At 30.5% G+C, this 17,283-nt stretch overlaps 2 protein-coding genes across 6 annotated transcripts in view; one reads left to right on the top strand and one right to left on the bottom strand.

Moving 5' to 3' along the window:
- LOC108684787 (LIM/homeobox protein Lhx3) overlaps positions 1–2,393 on the top strand; it is a 5,916-nt gene extending 3,523 nt beyond the window's left edge. Inside the window, exons 5-7 of the mRNA XM_018189272.1 lie at positions 325–491; positions 1,580–1,792; positions 2,173–2,393. Coding sequence (XP_018044761.1) covers positions 325–491; positions 1,580–1,792; positions 2,173–2,378 — 586 coding nt within the window. The 3' untranslated portion in view covers positions 2,379–2,393. The remainder of the gene's footprint in view (positions 1–324; positions 492–1,579; positions 1,793–2,172) is intronic.
- Positions 2,394–5,740: 3,347 nt separating this feature from the next.
- Positions 5,741–17,283, bottom strand: part of LOC108684842 (centrosomin) — a 29,788-nt gene continuing 18,245 nt past the window's right edge. For 4 of the 5 annotated variants that reach the window (XM_018189367.1, XM_018189366.1, XM_018189368.1 and 1 more), the window contains 13 exons: positions 16,788–17,056; positions 16,167–16,338; positions 15,847–15,986; positions 14,726–15,136; positions 14,186–14,407; positions 13,779–14,102; positions 10,460–10,567; positions 8,494–9,738; positions 8,006–8,293; positions 7,711–7,935; positions 7,427–7,627; positions 6,771–6,996; positions 5,741–6,583 (listed from right to left, as the gene is read on the bottom strand). In XM_018189367.1, coding sequence (XP_018044856.1) covers positions 6,372–6,583; positions 6,771–6,996; positions 7,427–7,627; positions 7,711–7,935; positions 8,006–8,293; positions 8,494–9,738; positions 10,460–10,567; positions 13,779–14,102; positions 14,186–14,407; positions 14,726–15,136; positions 15,847–15,986; positions 16,167–16,338; positions 16,788–17,056 — 4,043 coding nt within the window. In that variant the 3' untranslated portion in view covers positions 5,741–6,371. The remainder of the gene's footprint in view (positions 6,584–6,770; positions 6,997–7,426; positions 7,628–7,710; positions 7,936–8,005; positions 8,294–8,493; positions 9,739–10,459; positions 10,568–13,778; positions 14,103–14,185; positions 14,408–14,725; positions 15,137–15,846; positions 15,987–16,166; positions 16,339–16,787; positions 17,057–17,283) is intronic. The other variant, XM_018189370.1, reaches the window with a different exon arrangement.

Here is a 17,283-nt window from a genome sequence, read left to right as displayed (position 1 = left end):
AAATATATATATAAATATATAATTATAAGTTTTTATATTAGCACGATATCCCAAATAACTTAGGATTTATATAATTATATTTAGCAAAATATATCTATATTTTGCTAAATTATTATAAACATTTGAAAAATTGTCAAGAAAACATTTGAAAAATGATCAAGAAAAATTTTTTTTTTAGGTCCAAATCTATGATTATTATACTTAATTAGTATAAATATTTAAGATACTTAATTAGTGAACTTATTTTCGGAAGTTTTTAAAATAAAATTGTTTGAGAATTAATTATTGGTAATTGTTATTAATTATTCATTATGGTCTTTGTAGGAGGGCGAAAGAAAAGAGGTTGAAGAAAGATGCTGGTAGGACGAGGTGGTCGCAATATTTTCGCAGTATGAAAGGTGCCGGTTCAGGCGGTCACTCGCCTAGACACGATAAGCTACTTGACAAAGATGAGCTAAAGGTAGACTTGGACTCCACCTTTGGTCATCACGGTGAGTTGCATTATTGCATTATCATTTTGTTGATATAAATACAAGGATGTTAATAAAAGTGTGCAGAAAGAACTGAAAGATAAGCATAATTCTGATGTGTCGCAATTTATTTCGATTCTATAGTTTGTAATAAATTGGTTCCTTCAACGTTGAAATAAAGTTTCTAATCAAATTAAAGTCTTGAGATTGAATTTTGGGAAATAAAAGATTTTTAGTTAATTAGCATTTGTTGTTAGCTTAATCTTAAAAACAGATTTTAGTACTAGTTAATTTCAAATAAACTTCTACTACAAAATCTTAATATAATGATAAATATGAAAACAATGCAATGAAATAAATATGAAAACAATGCAAAAAAGCAATGAAAAAAAGCATTAGAAAGCATTGGAAAAAATTATGTTACGCCAAAAAAATATTTAATAACTAAATGTAATAAGGCAATGTAAATATATGCTATACTATATAAATATATGCTATATTATATAAAAATATGCACATGCAATTGGCAGCTATCATTCACAAGATGCTTTCTCCCATATAAAATAATTATATACCAAAGTTATTTCAATAATAATCGTATCAGCCGCCTCCGAAACAACCTAAACGAGCGATGTATTATATAGTTCCCGAGTAAGAGCAGGTAATAGCGAGCATAAATTCAAGGTTGGCCCGCAATCTTCCTGAAATCTCGGACACGGTGAGCCGGCAGTTAGCCTCCGCGATCTCCTGAATATTTGAGGAGATCGTCCTCCCCTCAGATAACAGGCATCTGAGTACTGAGAGACGCAGACACAATGGATGCCGCAAGTCGTTGGCTCGACTTTCGACTTTCAACTTACGGCGTTAGAATGATCACTCGTTTCAAATAAATAACTTCCGTCTCGTAATTGAAAGCATCTTTTTAGTCAGCATCTATTTTTAATATATCCTAATTCACATCATTATATTTAATTTCTTTGCAGATCTCTTAGAATAGAATATTAGTGTTACATTATATTACATCTTTAAAAGATGTAATACGCATTTCCATTTATTCTTCATCTAATTGCTAGCTTGAAATCTAATGAAGACAAACGATCTATTTGCAGACTTGAGTAACGATAGCTACGGAACAGTGGTGAACATGGGTCTGGATGGCGAGGGTGCGAGTCCAGGTGGTGGCAACGGAGCCGGGGGTGGACCGCCCCGCGGATACCTGGGTGCGACGACACCTCCATATCTCTCAACGTCCAGATCGCCGTCCTTACCACCCCAGTTCCCATATCCGCCGGATGCTGGTCTCTCGGTATATACCACTCTCGGTAAGTCCAACGTCAATTACTATAGCAACATACTCTTGAAAGATTACGTTCTTTCTACATCTTCAAGTTTTTCCAAACTGCCTCCTAACATTTCCCAATTTTTTTAATTTTCGGAATTCCCACAATTTCTTCAGTCCTTTAATTTCGTTAACCTTCTTTCAACAGTGTCGAGAGATTTTGATTTTTGTAACGCTTTTCGGATCGTCTAGATTCTAATCTATCAAATTTTCTTAGCTCTCATGTCAGTTCCCATTTTAAACGAGTCTTGCTCGCCAGTGGTCAATAATACACTCGGGCTGAGACAAGAAGAAACTCGAGCGTTAAACTATTCTAGTGCGAGAGTCGCAAGTTTACGACTGACGCAAACCGTATGATTCCAGGGGGACCGGGCGGCATGGTGCCAGGACCAGCGTCGGATCTGAGTAACGAATCGAGTGGAGGCGGCGGTGGCGGCGGCGGCGGTGGCGGTGGTAGTGGCGGTGGCGGTTACCCCGATTTCCCGCCGTCGCCGGACTCCTGGCTCGGCGAACCGCCACCCCCGCATGCTCACCATCATTCTCATTCCCATTCCCATTACGCCACATAACCCGCCAAAACCGCGCGTCGCCAAATACCACATAGAATAACGTGTTGGCGAAGCGGGACATTCACTTGAGACCGTCGGTGTTGGCCTCGTCGTCGTTGTCATCCCTGGGGAAGCTGAAGAAGTCTTTCTCGGTGTCACTTCAAATAATAAATTTCATAAAATTCATTAAATGTGAATAGAACGCTTGATTGTTTTGATCTCTTTACTGCAAGGAAAAGCTAAAATGAATTTTTATGTATATATGGAAGATCAAAAGCAAAAATGGATTTTTATTTTTCATTAAAAATGTGATACTCTTTTAATTTATTACATCCGATATTTTTCCACATTTTCATGGAATGTGTATTATTTTTTCATATATATTTCTTATTTATACTATTTCTTATTTATACTATTTCTTATTAATATCTATATTTTTAATTTATTTTGGAGTAATGTAATTTATAGAATTTATAACAATTTATTTTTTATAATCATAACCATTTTAGTAATTTAACATTTGAATAAATAATAGAAATCACGTTTTCGCTTTTAAATCTTTTATATTATTGATTAGTGTTAGAATATCGATTAATGTTATAAATTTGAATTAATTTTTGGATAAATCATCTGCGATAAATTACAAGAAAAATTTCGATAATTTTCAATAATTGACATGGTCTTCAATGATGACGGATTATGCGATGCTCGTGAACGTCCCTCATGGTCCAAATCCGAGTTATTCTATGCTGATATTTTACACCGTCCCTCCTCACGATTTTTCGTCATCCGAGCGACCGTATCGACGTCATACTCTTATGGCACACATACGATTCGCATTCGATACTACGACTAATCTAAATATATTTATGTACAAGTTCCTCGTTTTTTGAAGTTTGATTGTCGAATAATAATAGGAGGTAGTGATAAATGTGTCCCGGACTGTTCGCGGATCCATTCGTCGTGATCTATAATAATCATTATTTCATTTTAGTTTCTAACGAGCCCGAAAGACAATTTGTAGAAAATGAGACGTCGAGGTTTTATAACAAGACATGTGCAAATTTTAATTTTAGAGAAATGAGATATGAGATACACACACATATATTTGATATTGTCTGAACGAATTCACATCATCATGACGAATGTGATCATCTGTATGATCGTATCATACTGTCTCTAGATCCGATTTTCATAGAACAAGTTTTTATAAAGTATCAAAGTATAAGTCAATTTAATACATATATAGCTTACACATAGTTCAAAATTTGCATAAGAATGTATGATCCATTTTTGTTTTTGTCGAATAGATTTGTTCTTTATATTTTCTTTTTATCTTTAAAATTATATAATTTCTTGGAATGTCGAGATAAAATGCTTTGTATAAAATTAAATTATTATCTTATTGCTTTATCATCAAATAGAAGAAATAAGGAATTATTACCAATACAATCCGATAAGGAATTATATCTGATCAAAATAAAATAATTGTTTTATTTTTATTATCATAGCGATTTTTGAAGACTTGAATTCTGAAAATCGAGCATCGGGCATACGTGATGACGATTTACTTTGCTTGCGTGTGACGCTAAAATCTTGAAGTGTGTATTGTAAATAGTATGAATTAGAAAAACCTGTAGGAAAAAGTTGTCCAATTCATCTGATCTTATTATTTTCTAATTACCTTCGCATTATTAAAACAAAAAAAAAATAAATCAAGTTATGCCAACTTAGTAACCTTAATAATATAATTTATACTATATTCGTGAATGAATACATTTTCATTTCTTTCGAATTTGATATTATATTGTATAGAAATTGTTTTCTTTTTTAAAATTGAATAATCATGGATTGGAAACTTTTTCTTGCCAGTTGAAAAAAGATTGACGTGCAAAGGTTTTAACATGCACAACAATATTACATGAAACAGTATTCACTTAATTTACATTTGTAAATGTTTCTACAAATGCATATTGTCCATATTACCTTCACTGGATACGTTTTAATTATTATATTTAATATAAATTTGAAATCTGTACTATCTGTAAAACGAATGCAAAGTCACTATAATCTTTGAGTAGAATTGTACAATTTCATTGCATTCTTATACTATTTTTGCGCGCCAATTTATGCAACCAACGATCAAAATTATAATAATTTCGAACTGCACCTCGTTGTTTGATACGAGGTCATATAAGCCGTCGATAACTTGTAAGTGACTCGCGTTATTGTGTATACAAAAAAGAAATTGAAAAATGATTCTCGAGTCATAAGTCGCAAAATAATATTGATAATCAAAACAGAAGAAAAATAAATTAAACAAATTGAATGTACGATAAAGCTATGCTAAATGAAATAACCATAGAATAATAATATGAATCTTAGAAGAATTAATTAAATTGAGTATCTTACTGTTATTAAAATATGTTCACAAGAATAGTAAAATGTTTCAGATTATAATGACCATGTTCAGCAGAATATTTATTTTGCGATGTTGTGGAAATTTTCTTCGTAAAGATAGAATTATTCTCTCTAGGTCTAAAAGGGTAATCCAATCAACGCAAAAAAAAACTTCAACAATTGCAAAATAAACATTCGCGGCCATTACGCATTATCATAATTTTTCTAATATTTTCATGTATTTTATTACCTCTCTGCTAAGAATATAATAAAAATAAGAGGTTTCAGATTTTTAAACAAAGATTTTAAATAAATATAATATACATATACAGAATATAGCAGAAGAGGTATGCTTTGTGGCACTTTGCAATTTTAACGATTTCGTAATGAAGAGGATAAATAGAACAGTAATAGATTGATTAATCCAAATACGGCTCATATTATTATTAAATGGTATGTTAGCATGCAACACGAGCGACAACAGCGACAAAAGTGCAAGAACGTCATTGTAGAATTGTATATATCTCGGTACCGTTCCCAATTCTCTCCATTCCCGTCACGCTCCTTGTCTTCTTACATGCTCTCATACGTTTTACCAACGGATACGATTATCGCGAACGGAAGGAAACGGTAAGAAAGGTATATTAGACTTATAAGAAAGATTAATGTTGTACAGTATTTCTCTCCGCTCCTCGCCGGATGTGTGGTCGAAGGAATTCGCGTGTCTGGCGCGGTTCATAAACTTCACATCATTATGAGTTATTATGGATCTTTATATTATTATCTAGTCATGGAGTGATAATAAAAATTCTATCATAATCTTAATCTCTGTGCGTGGTTTTATCTCTATCATGTGCGGCACATTACCAAGTGTGATTAAACCGTCTCGAAAATGGAAGGTGATCGACGGAAGTCATCGACGAAAATTCAAAAGCAGAAATTCAAAAAGCTAAATATAATCAACATGATGTACACACTTGTGATTGATGCACAAATTCTGCATATCAATGGCACTTTATTCATGGTGATTATGTACAAATGCTACATAACGATATATGAGTTATAATTATTATATGTACACACATACGCAAATTTCTGTTATTCATAAAGCAAAATACGTCAATAAACGAAGACAGAATTTGATACCGGCGTTCGCGCCGTATTCACTTGGAAGAACTTTTCCACAATGAAAGAAAATCTACAAAAATGTCAAAAATATCATGCGCGTATTCTATATAAATATATACAAATCTCAATATACAAGTTCATCTTAAGCTCTCTTTCATTACATTTTTTGTATTCTTTTTTTAAATAGCGAAAATAGGTTCTCCTGTGTATGAAAATATTTATCGCTTAGAAAACTTCTTTGTTTAAAAATTTCATAATACGTAACGCCTGAGTATTATATTTTTTTTTGTACCAATGTATCGTTAATTTTCTTATCTCGAAAAATGTGAGAAGAGATAAATGAGAAACGCAGATAAAACACGATACATTGAATGAATAGTAAATCTATGAGAACACAATTCAACAAGTAACAACTTCCATAGTTCTACTTCCTTTTTCATTTTTTGTGTATAATATTTTTTGATTCATCAGTCAGTCTGTAATCTCTTAATTGTCCAAAGGTTCATCGAATGTCCTCGTCTTTTTTAAGATACTTCTTGTAACCATAAGCTGTTTTATTATCGCTTTTTCAACGTTTTTCTTATTCTTGTTTGAAGCTGATAAGTGTTCAAATGTATCTTCCAGAGCTTTCCTAGTTTTCACCAGTCTTCGTTTTAACGCTTCATTCTCCTGTTTCAAAGCTTCCATCTCTTCAAGACCTATAATTGTAACATTAAAAAATCATTAAATTATTTTAAAATAAATTAAACAAAAGTAAATATTATTAAATAAAACTAATTAATTTCAAATAAAAATTATAAGATAAAAATAACTTCATAAGTTTTTAAAAACAAAAAGGATGTAACATATTCATAACATTTTAAACAAATTTTTTTCAAAACACACCTTCTATTGGTAATGGACTTTCACTGTTTGAATCTTGAGCTCTATGATTACCATTGTCTTCGTCGCTTAATAAGTTAGTCATAGATTCTGTGATCTTTAATGTATCTTTCAAAGGTCTTGTTGTGGTAACAGCAGCATCGCTTTCTATTCCCAAATCTGGCGAACAACTGGATTTGCTGCGACCTCCGAGTGCAGAGTAATTCATCGGCTGCCAAAACTGGGAATTCTATAATAAATTAGAGAAATTAAAGTTTAAATCTTATTCTTAATAAATCTTCTTTTAGCTTGAAAATTTTAAACAAAAAAGTGCGCGATATAAAATTATAAAATTATATTCATAATTTATAATCATATAAATTAATCATAAATAATGCAATTTATAAATCTTTATATACAATACTAAAATAATAAATAACAGCAATTTATGAAACATTTTTAATAATATACAATGTAAAATAATATGTGCATGTTAATTATGTAGCATTACATGCAATTGCTGGAAGGTTTATTGATAAAGTATTAGAGTATCAATTATATATAATTCACAACTCGCAATTGTTAAAAGTGGACAATGCACTCATAAATACAATATCCACCTTTAATATATTCCACAAATAAAATGCATTAATACTAAGAGAAAACGACGAGCAACTAACATTATAAGGTTGATATTCCTGTAGAATATCGCAAGTTTGTTTGAGTGTAGCGTCCGTAGGTATCGATGATACGCCGCTCGAACTCGCCGTCGAATCGCTAGCTTCGCACACCGCCATGTGTCTTCTGAATTCTTTATTCACCGTTTCGAGTTCTTGCACTCTTGCTCTATGCGAATCGTTGATCTGATTGAGATCGCATATCTGTGTACGGCGATGTTACATCACATATTAGTGCTGACACACACCGGAGAACACTATTCATAAACTAATTTAACTTCGCTTACCTCTTTGCTGAATTTATCGTGCAGCGAACGAACAGCCACGTCATATCGATTCTCCATTTTTCTTATATCTTGCTCGAGTTTCAATTTATCGTTCGTTAATTTGGTGTTCTCTACAAGTATCTGACTGTGCGAAAGAGTAAGATGATCTAATTCTTGCCTGAGCGTGGATATGGTAGCTTTGGCAGTTTCGGTTTCTTCCTCCAGTTGTTTAATTCTCGCTCGCAACTGAAATGGATCAAATAACTGTTCTGTAACAATTCTTATAATCAATGTAAAAAAAGCAGCACGCACTTACCGATTCGTTTTCTTTATTGAGTATTATCAGAGTTTCTGTACTCTTTCTTTCGGAGTTTTCCTTATACTGTAAAAATTCTGTTTTCTGTTTGGTAATTTCACTCGCCATTTGCTCGACATCACTGATCTTTTTCTCCAATTGCGTCTTGCGAATACAATTCTGCTTGTTCTCCTTTTTTAACATGTGGAACTCGTGTATTCTCTTCTCCAAAGAAACTTGTAACTTTTCACAAAACCTCTGAGACTTCTCTAATTTCGTAATAAACAATGTTAATTTTTCATCGGTGGTCTGTAAATAAAATTCAGCTTTTATAATTATAAATTTCTAAATTAATGGAATGTGTTTATATCATAAATTATTTCAATTTATTTTTAACAATTCATATACATGAAACTTTTAGTTTAAAAATAATTAAAAAATTGATTAAAAAATAATATTTATTTAATAAGCGCAATTGATTAGTGATCTAAAAATATACAGATACTTACACAATCAAAAGAATGTGTGGTCAAATCGTTCCTTAGGGCGCTAAGTTCAGAATACAACAAATTGTTCGTTTCTTTCAGCTCCTGTATTTGGTGGCTCATATCCAAATCGCTGAGGTCGTTCTGGTAAGTTTTATAATAAGGCACATGATCCGCGGAGTCTTCGGAGTCGCTGCAGGTCTTGGTGTACTTCGTAAATCTGGAGCGGCTTAGGTTCTTGTGTTGCTTCTCCTGCAGACCAATTCTGGCCATGGAGACGGTCCGATCGGGTTCTGAGAATGTTTCCGAATCCGATTGCGACGCCTGATTTTTCATCTCCACAACATTTTCGGGCCGACTCCTTTTCACGGAACCATCAATCTTATCATTCACAATTATAACATCTTGAACGTTCATGTCTTCAAGAGCACGTACAAAATCATCCGATAATATCTTGGAGCTAAGCAGTACGTCCAGTACAATCTTCTTATGCTCGTTTCCTATAGTGTCTGCACGATCAGTATTCTTGAGCATCTCCTTCATGAACTTCACCAGATCTTTCAGATGCGTGCGCAATAGCTCACAATAGTTTTTCGCCCGTTCCGTCTCGTTATCGCAACCATCGATTTCCGTGGAGATGTCAGGCTTCGACACAAGCTTCAGCCACTTTAGATAATCCACTTCCTTTTCTAGATCATTCCGCTGAGTCAATAGACTTTGTACGTATTCATTTAGCATCTTTACGTCTATCTTTTCATTTCCGTTGATGTAATCGAGTCGGATGATATCGTTTGTGTAATTTACTTTGACACCGATCTCATTAAGTTCGCGAATCAGATTCGTCAATTGCACACTACTATCGGCTTCTTGGACAATTTCGGGCTTATTACGGTTTCTATCCTGACTATACGATGATGTCATGTGATTGTGCAGCTTAGCAATCTCTTTGTTCTTGCTCCAGAGTTCTGTGTTGACCAACATCTGCAGATTTTGAGTCGTCATCTGCAATTCCTTTGTCAGTTGTTCGATTTTGCGATTCTTTTCTTCGACCTCGGCGTTCCGTTCATTCAACTGCTTGAGCAGATCTTCCCGTGGCAGAGCATCGTCACGATAATCGGTAGTAGTAACTTCATCCACACTATTCATCTCAGCATGCCTGAGTTTATCGAGTTCGGCGATTTTGTTTTTTAAGTCTTCCGTAATAATCTGTTTCTCCATCTCCAGGATCTCAATTTTTTGCTCCTTATCAAGAAGACGAACTTCAAGTTCCTGCAACAAAAAAAAAATTTATTCAAATTTGTACAAAAATAGCATAATTTTATTTTTTTTAAATTGTATTAAAAAAAGAAATATACATATATAAGAATATGTAATTAAGTTGAATTAAAAAAATTATTTATTATATATAGATAGATAATAATTAGCATATAATCATATATACGCAAATTTTATATTTTTGAGAATAATTTAATAAACGAAGATAAAATAAAATTGTGTAAAATTGTATATATCATAATTATAATCAAAAATATTTTAAATATATTCACTATATATTATAATATGAATATATATCATAAAAATTATAATAAATCTATTACTCTCTCTCTCTCTCTTTCTGAATATAACGTATATTTAGTATTTTGTTTTTAAACCAATTTTTCATTTAACGTTATGTTGATTGAAGCATTATAATATTGCATAATATAATTATATATATTTCCCCTTTTGAACTCTATTTTATATTGTTTGTGTAATTAATTACTAATTATATATTCATCAAAGAAAAATATAAATAGTAACAATAAACATAATTACCAAAATATAATAAAATATAAATAAATACAATATTATAAAATTTAATTAAAAACCAATGACATTCAATTATTTATAAAACTGATTATTTTATTATTGCGTAAAAATATATTGCAATTGCAAATCATAGTTGACGATATTGGTAATGGATAAGAAATTATATTTGCGTTAGATATACCTTAAATTCGACTTGCGTGCGTGTTTCCAGGAGATTCTTTTCAGCTTTTATTGTCTCGATTTGGTCTCGCAGATCGCTAATCTTACTTTCCATTTCTTCGAAACGTTGCTGCAAGCATAAAGTATCGTTCCATATCAATAAAACTCACGTTAGATTCACTAGGGAATGCTTTATTCACATGTATAATTTTGATTACAATAAAATTAAGTTCATGTAGTATTATAATATAAGAAACGAGTCTTTGTGAAGTGAGAAGAGAAGAAAATGCAAAGACATTACATGCAAATTATACATTCTTATGCAGGGAAATTACAATAATTTTTATTAACTTTTCGTTTTCTTAGACCAACTTCGCGGTGGTACGAGTGTAACAATCGTCGGCCCCTAAAAGGAAAACACATTTCTTGTAATCTCTCCTGTTTTTTTATTAAATAAATATGTCCTACTTGAAATTTAATAAAAGAAGCTTTAGAGAATAATTGTTTCAACAAAAATATAATAACAAGTTTTTTCATCTTTAATAATTGATAGAATATGTTGTATGTATAAAAATATATACATAAAAAAAAAAAAAAAGAAAATTTTAAAAATTTCATGATCTATAATCTCTGAAGACATTTTTCATCATGCAAGTTCATAAAACTTGTTGCGTATTAATTATATTTCACACCTAAATAACTTTTAACTGTAAATTAGAATATTAAATATTTTAGTATTTTAGTAAAGATATAATTTTAACTTATGAATCTATCTAATATTTCGCGAATAAAAATGTAATATGTAATAGTACTTTACATGCAAGTTTTAATAAGTATAGTGTAGATGTATAGTGTTTCAACTTATGAGATGTCTTTCACACACACAATCACAGAATCTTTAATAAATTTAGGAAATCTATTTCTTTTTTAATTCGAAATTATTAATTTTTTTATTTTAAATATTTATCTATTTTATCTATTTTTATCTTATCTATTTTCTGTCTTTATCAATATTGTATGATATTTTAAGCATCAATTTCTTTATTTTCTATATATATATTGCAGTTTTAAAAACTGATATTAAGACTGATATTAATACTAATCAAAATACAATAAATATAAACAATATAAAATTGCATATTATAAAATATATATTATCAATTAGCTTTTGGATAAACTATAATTTTACTTGTCAGAATTTAATTAAAAATGTTTGTTTGAATATATAATTTAGTATTTTCAATTTAAATTATTTTTTTTAATTTTGACTTATAAGTATGTGCAGTTAAGAGAGCATACTACAAAGAAAAAATCTAAACACTAGTATAACAATCTCAATATTTTCTTTAATGAGGATATTGAGGAAAATAGCTTTGATGACAGCACTCTCGACAACACTTTACCTACCTCCATTCGCACTGAGGCGCACAGACAAGAGAACATATTTAGTTGTTAAACTTTTAACTTAAAGAACAGCAACAGAAGCAGCGATCGATCAATAGCGGATAGATACTCTACGTCAGTGCTAGTATGATCAGCACTGGTGAATATCCTTAATAAAAACTATGCCAGTATCAGCTACCTACGCATCTGGCAATCTATAATTATTGGCTAATTTGGAATTATTACAACTTTCATGGAGTGCAATTGCTAACAAAACTTTTTCACTTTTTAAATTTTTTAAAAAGATACAGTTGTTTAATTTTCACAAATTTCTTGGTTCTTTATACTCTCTCAACTTATTCGACACATAGAGCAAAGTAACGATTTCCTTCCTTTGTGCTGTATTAAAGTTAGCAATCATGCGCTATTTCCAGAGCGTACAGACACGAGTCGTTTTCGTTAGTATCGAGATTGCTGAACGATAGGCGATGAATCTATCTCGTTATTGCTCGTATTGTTGTATTCTTGTATTATTATTCGTTCGGAGCTACCGCAGCTACGGCGGCTGATCGGTCGAGATGAATTTTCGTATGAGGACTGCCGCGTATCGCGATACATACACCGTAAGAAGCCGCGAGAAAAGACGGCGGTCTTTATTAATAGATAACGACCACGTCTTCCCGCACGGTATTCTCGAGATACCAGACGAGTCGCGCTCCAAAATCTTTCTCAATGCAACGAACTACTTAGAAAACTTTATAATATAAACTTTATAATATTAAGAAATTATAAAAGGACAAAGTTTTGCAAAATAAAGAGAAATCTAGTAAAAATTATGGAATATCTAAATATAATCCGAAGGCATAAATAATAAAAAAATTAGGGAAATAATAGTTCAAAAAATAATGTACTATAGATATTTACTATCTATGTCAAATTACATAAAGTACAAAAGTAATTTATTAAAATGTAAAAATAAAATAAATATTAAATAAAAAGATACAATTTAATATAGAATTTAATATGGCAATATAAAAAAATGAATTTAAGTATTTAATACATTTATATAAAATGCTCTTCTATAATAAAAAGCATAAAGGACTATTTTATTCTCAAAGTAGTGGATCTCATGTGCATACGTAAAATTACATGAAAAAAAATCTATAAAAAAATTTTATAAAAAAATTTGTTATCTATATTATTAACGGAATATTAGTAAATATATTAGAAAAACTCACTATTGTGAGAATTCTGAATATTGTTATAATAAAATGATAAAAAAAATCTTAGAGAAACAATTAACTTTCAAGTTGATAATATTTATATTAATATTAATATTGATATTGTTCAAATAAATTATGAAATTGTACAAATGTGCAAATTCTTGTGTACAATAAAATATAAACAATACAATCTGTTGTATATTCTGAACACCACGTTGCAATAAAGTGCAATAAACAAAAATAAAATATGTATTATTAAAATTTATCTGGCTTACACATATAATTACATCATATGTCTCATAAAAAATAATAGAAAATTATCATGTATAAAACTATAAAAAGTACAAGAAAGATAATAAAAAAAAATAAGATAATTCAAAATAAAATACATTATATAGAATAATCTCAGTCATGCATTGCAAGAGAAGCAATTGTCAAGTAAAATAATTCAAAACAATAAGAATCATGCAATGATAATAATGATAGTATAAAGCAGAAAAGAAGCAAAAATTAAGTGAATTTAACGCTTTTGAAAAGAAAAGTGTTGAATATACTAAGTTGCCTCATCGTGCTTCTTGGCAAGCAAAGCGTCTCTACATTTCAGGATTTGAGATAACATTTAAAAAATGCCATATATGGCATAATTTTCTAAAGTTTAAAGATTTAATCGTTAAATACACAATTCTGAAACGTAGAGATCAGCAAACAAGATTAGACATGAATCGCAATATTGACCTGTTTGCAGGAATCGTTTTCAAAATCATCCGCGTTCTTAATGCCGAGATCCTTCAACGAGACGGGACCGCTGTTCCTTCTTTTACGTAATTCTGCCTCCAATTCTATAATTTGCTGTTCTTTATGAGAATCCGTGTCTCGCATTTGTTTCTCGCGCTCCATAAAACCTTGTATCGCTTTAATGGCTTTCTGATGTTCACTTTCCATCTTTTTCAATTTCTGTTCTGCATTTTCTGCTTGCTTCTGAGCGTTGCATAGTTTTAATATCAACTGCTTTCTAGAATCCTCGTGCTGTTTTAATTTATTGTCTCTTTCTTCCAGTTCCTGCAATTCGAGTTTTTTAATAAATCAAACAGTCTGCCAGATCATTTTATAGCAGAATAAGTAATAAGAAATGTTTTATTAACTTTTATAAGATGCCTGATTTCCCTGGCATCTCTATTTAATGATGAATTCAAACTTGCCGCTCTTTCTTTATTTGATTCACAATCATAGGCACCATCATACTTCGTTGTACTTTGAACACAAGATACCTTTTGCCCCATAGATAGTGATATATAATCGCTCGTCAATGAAATTACAGCCGAGGGACTATTAGGCGGTGAACGCTTGCCATAATTATTTTCGCACTACAAAATATAATAGATATAATTATAAATTACAATAGATATAATTACAATAAATATAAGTATAATAAAAAAATATAAATAAAGAACCTATAGCACAGTTCCTTTACATACAAATAAGATTTGAACTCGTGTCATCATAAGATATTTAACATTAAGGAAAAAAGATAATAGTAACGCCAGGTTGTGTATGTAAACATAAATTAATCATAATAAATCATAAAACAATTAATACTTATTATAAGACTCGAGTTTTTCTAGCACATGCAAAACAATCTTGTGCTATTTGTTTTAAAAAAAAAAAGGATCAATTTAATTCACCTGTGATAACAATGCACGATGTTTATTGTTGATCTCTACGAGGACATCATCGCGCGATTTTATAGATGCCCTCAATTGAATGATCTGGTTTTTCCTTTTTTCGGACACCTGACTGACTTCTTCATATGCTTGACATTTTTCTTCTAACAATGCGCTTTTCTGTTTGATGAGTCTGTCTCGTTCGGCGAGATCGTTTTTATATTGTTCCACAACAGAATCCTTCTTGAACACTTGATCCTTCAATTCCTTTATTTCGTCGCGCAGCTTGTCGATACTTTGTACTCGATCACTGTCTTGCTTCTCCCGCAAGCGCGTTTCCACGTCTAATCGCTCTCTGAACTGATCTCGCTCATTTTCAAGTTCCTGCGTCCAACTGCGCTCCTCTTCCAAACTGCTAGTTATCTGTTTCACCTAGATCATGTAGCAAATGTATCACATATTACACAAATACTATACAATCTTTCTCCGTCTTGCGTGCCACTTTCCTTTTATAGATATTATGATCATGAAATGAAAAGAGCAAATTCGTATCGTGTTCCCAAGAGACGAGAGAAAATGTTTAATTCATATTATCTGTTTTCTTCGGTTTTCCTTGATTCTTCCCTTCTATGATACTCTTAAGGCCACTATACCTATTTAGTGAAACAACGTGTTCTCGATATTGCAATAAAAGTCGGACAAATAAGTATATAAAATTTATTAATCATGTATAATGAAAAATTATAGGCTTTGTTTGTTTTTTGAATTCTTCTAGCATTAATCATGTCATCACGTAAGCAAGAATTTTTTAACTAATTTCTTTCAAGACTTTGAAATTATCAAATCATTTAACTCGTGGCAACGAAAAGAAATAAACGCTGATAATATTTATTTAATTAAACTATTATATATTAATTGGAAGAAGGGATATATTAATTGGAAGAAGGAATAAGAATATGTAAACATTTCGAAACTATTAATTAAATCCTATTAAATCCATATAATTTAAAACTTTCTCATTCCTATATTAATAGAACAGATACCGAGAAATTTATAGTATTATTAACTAAACTTTTTATGTCTCAAAATATAGAATTATATTCTTGAAACAAGAGTCATTAAACTTCATTTTATAAACATACCTCTGCTTCAAGAGAAGTCACCAATTCTTCCATCTGTCGTAACTTTTCCGCATTTTTTAATGCTTGTTCCGGAGTGATACCAAATGTTTCCTTGTAATATATAGATGTATCTAATTCCCTTTCTTGATATTCCGCTAACTCTGGAATAATAGAAAGAATTTTTATAGAATTTTATAAGAATATTTATTTATAATAAATACGTAATTACAATAATAAATTCATTAGAATAAAATTTATATATATTGCAAGATAATTTTATCAAAATAATGATAAATAAATAATTGTAGAATCATCGTGCAGACAGAATAAATTTTGTTTACCTCTCTCAAGCTTGGTTACTTTTTCTCGCTCTTTTTCAAGCGATTGCTGATATTGCTCTTGAGTACGAGAAGTTGCTGCTTTCTGTTCTTCATATAATTTAAAAGCTCTAGCTGCCTGATTAAGAAGGACCTGCTTCTCTACTAATTCTTTCCTCAATTTCTCTAACTCTTCCTAAATACCAACATTTCATGGTGATAGTAATTAATAATATATAAAACAGTATCATATAATAATTAATATAGATTTACAAGTTTTATATGATATATAATATATTTATCATAATAACTTCCTTCGAAAAATCGCGTGTAAAGTGAAGAATTTACACTGATAAAAAGCTAGTAGAATTAATTTAAAACAAATTATGATATTGACAATGTCAGAAAAACAAATATAAACAAAAATAATTCATAACAAGATCCGTTAAATATAAACCTATTCAAATATATTTTCCAATTCATTTCAAATCTTTTTCACAAAAACAAAAGTATGAAAGGATTATATAAAAATGTTTTAGATGTTCGATTAATTTTTTTCAAAAACAGATTGTTCTCTTTTCGATTATATCATCATATAGAAACAATCTATATTTTATTTGTTAAGTGTATTGAATATTAATTAACCTTCAATTCTACATTTGTTTTGATAACATCTTCGTCAGAAAAAGTGATGCCATTTCTTGAAGGGTTTCCTTCTTCCAGGAGATAAATTCGCAACTTAAGCTGGAAGTTCTCCTTTTTCAAATTGCTTAATTCATCCTCGTACTCTTTCATTGTTCTACCGTAACCTACTCCATTACTACTACCTCCGCCACCTCCTCCACCATCTCCTGATCGTGCCATCGTTGTTTTGTCTTTGTCTCCGGACGAATTTTCACCATATGGTCTTCCACCTGAAATAGATATTTTTTTGGAAATAAATTTAAATTCATTAATTTATATACAAATGTACAATAAACACATATTAATATGAATTTTAATAGTGAATATTAAACATTCTTCTGATATAAATAATAATTTTTGCTCACATATACATACTTAACATTTTTTAAATAATATTAATATCTTTTTATTTTTTAATATAATTTAATTATGTAAATAAATAAATTATGTAAAAATA

The sequence above is a fragment of the Atta colombica genome, unplaced genomic scaffold (assembly GCF_001594045.1).
Source record: "Atta colombica isolate Treedump-2 unplaced genomic scaffold, Acol1.0 scaffold140, whole genome shotgun sequence".
Lineage (NCBI taxonomy): Eukaryota > Metazoa > Arthropoda > Insecta > Hymenoptera > Formicidae > Atta > Atta colombica.
The sequence above is the reverse complement of the archived record's forward strand: the minus strand, read 5'-3'. Positions and strand labels throughout refer to the sequence as shown.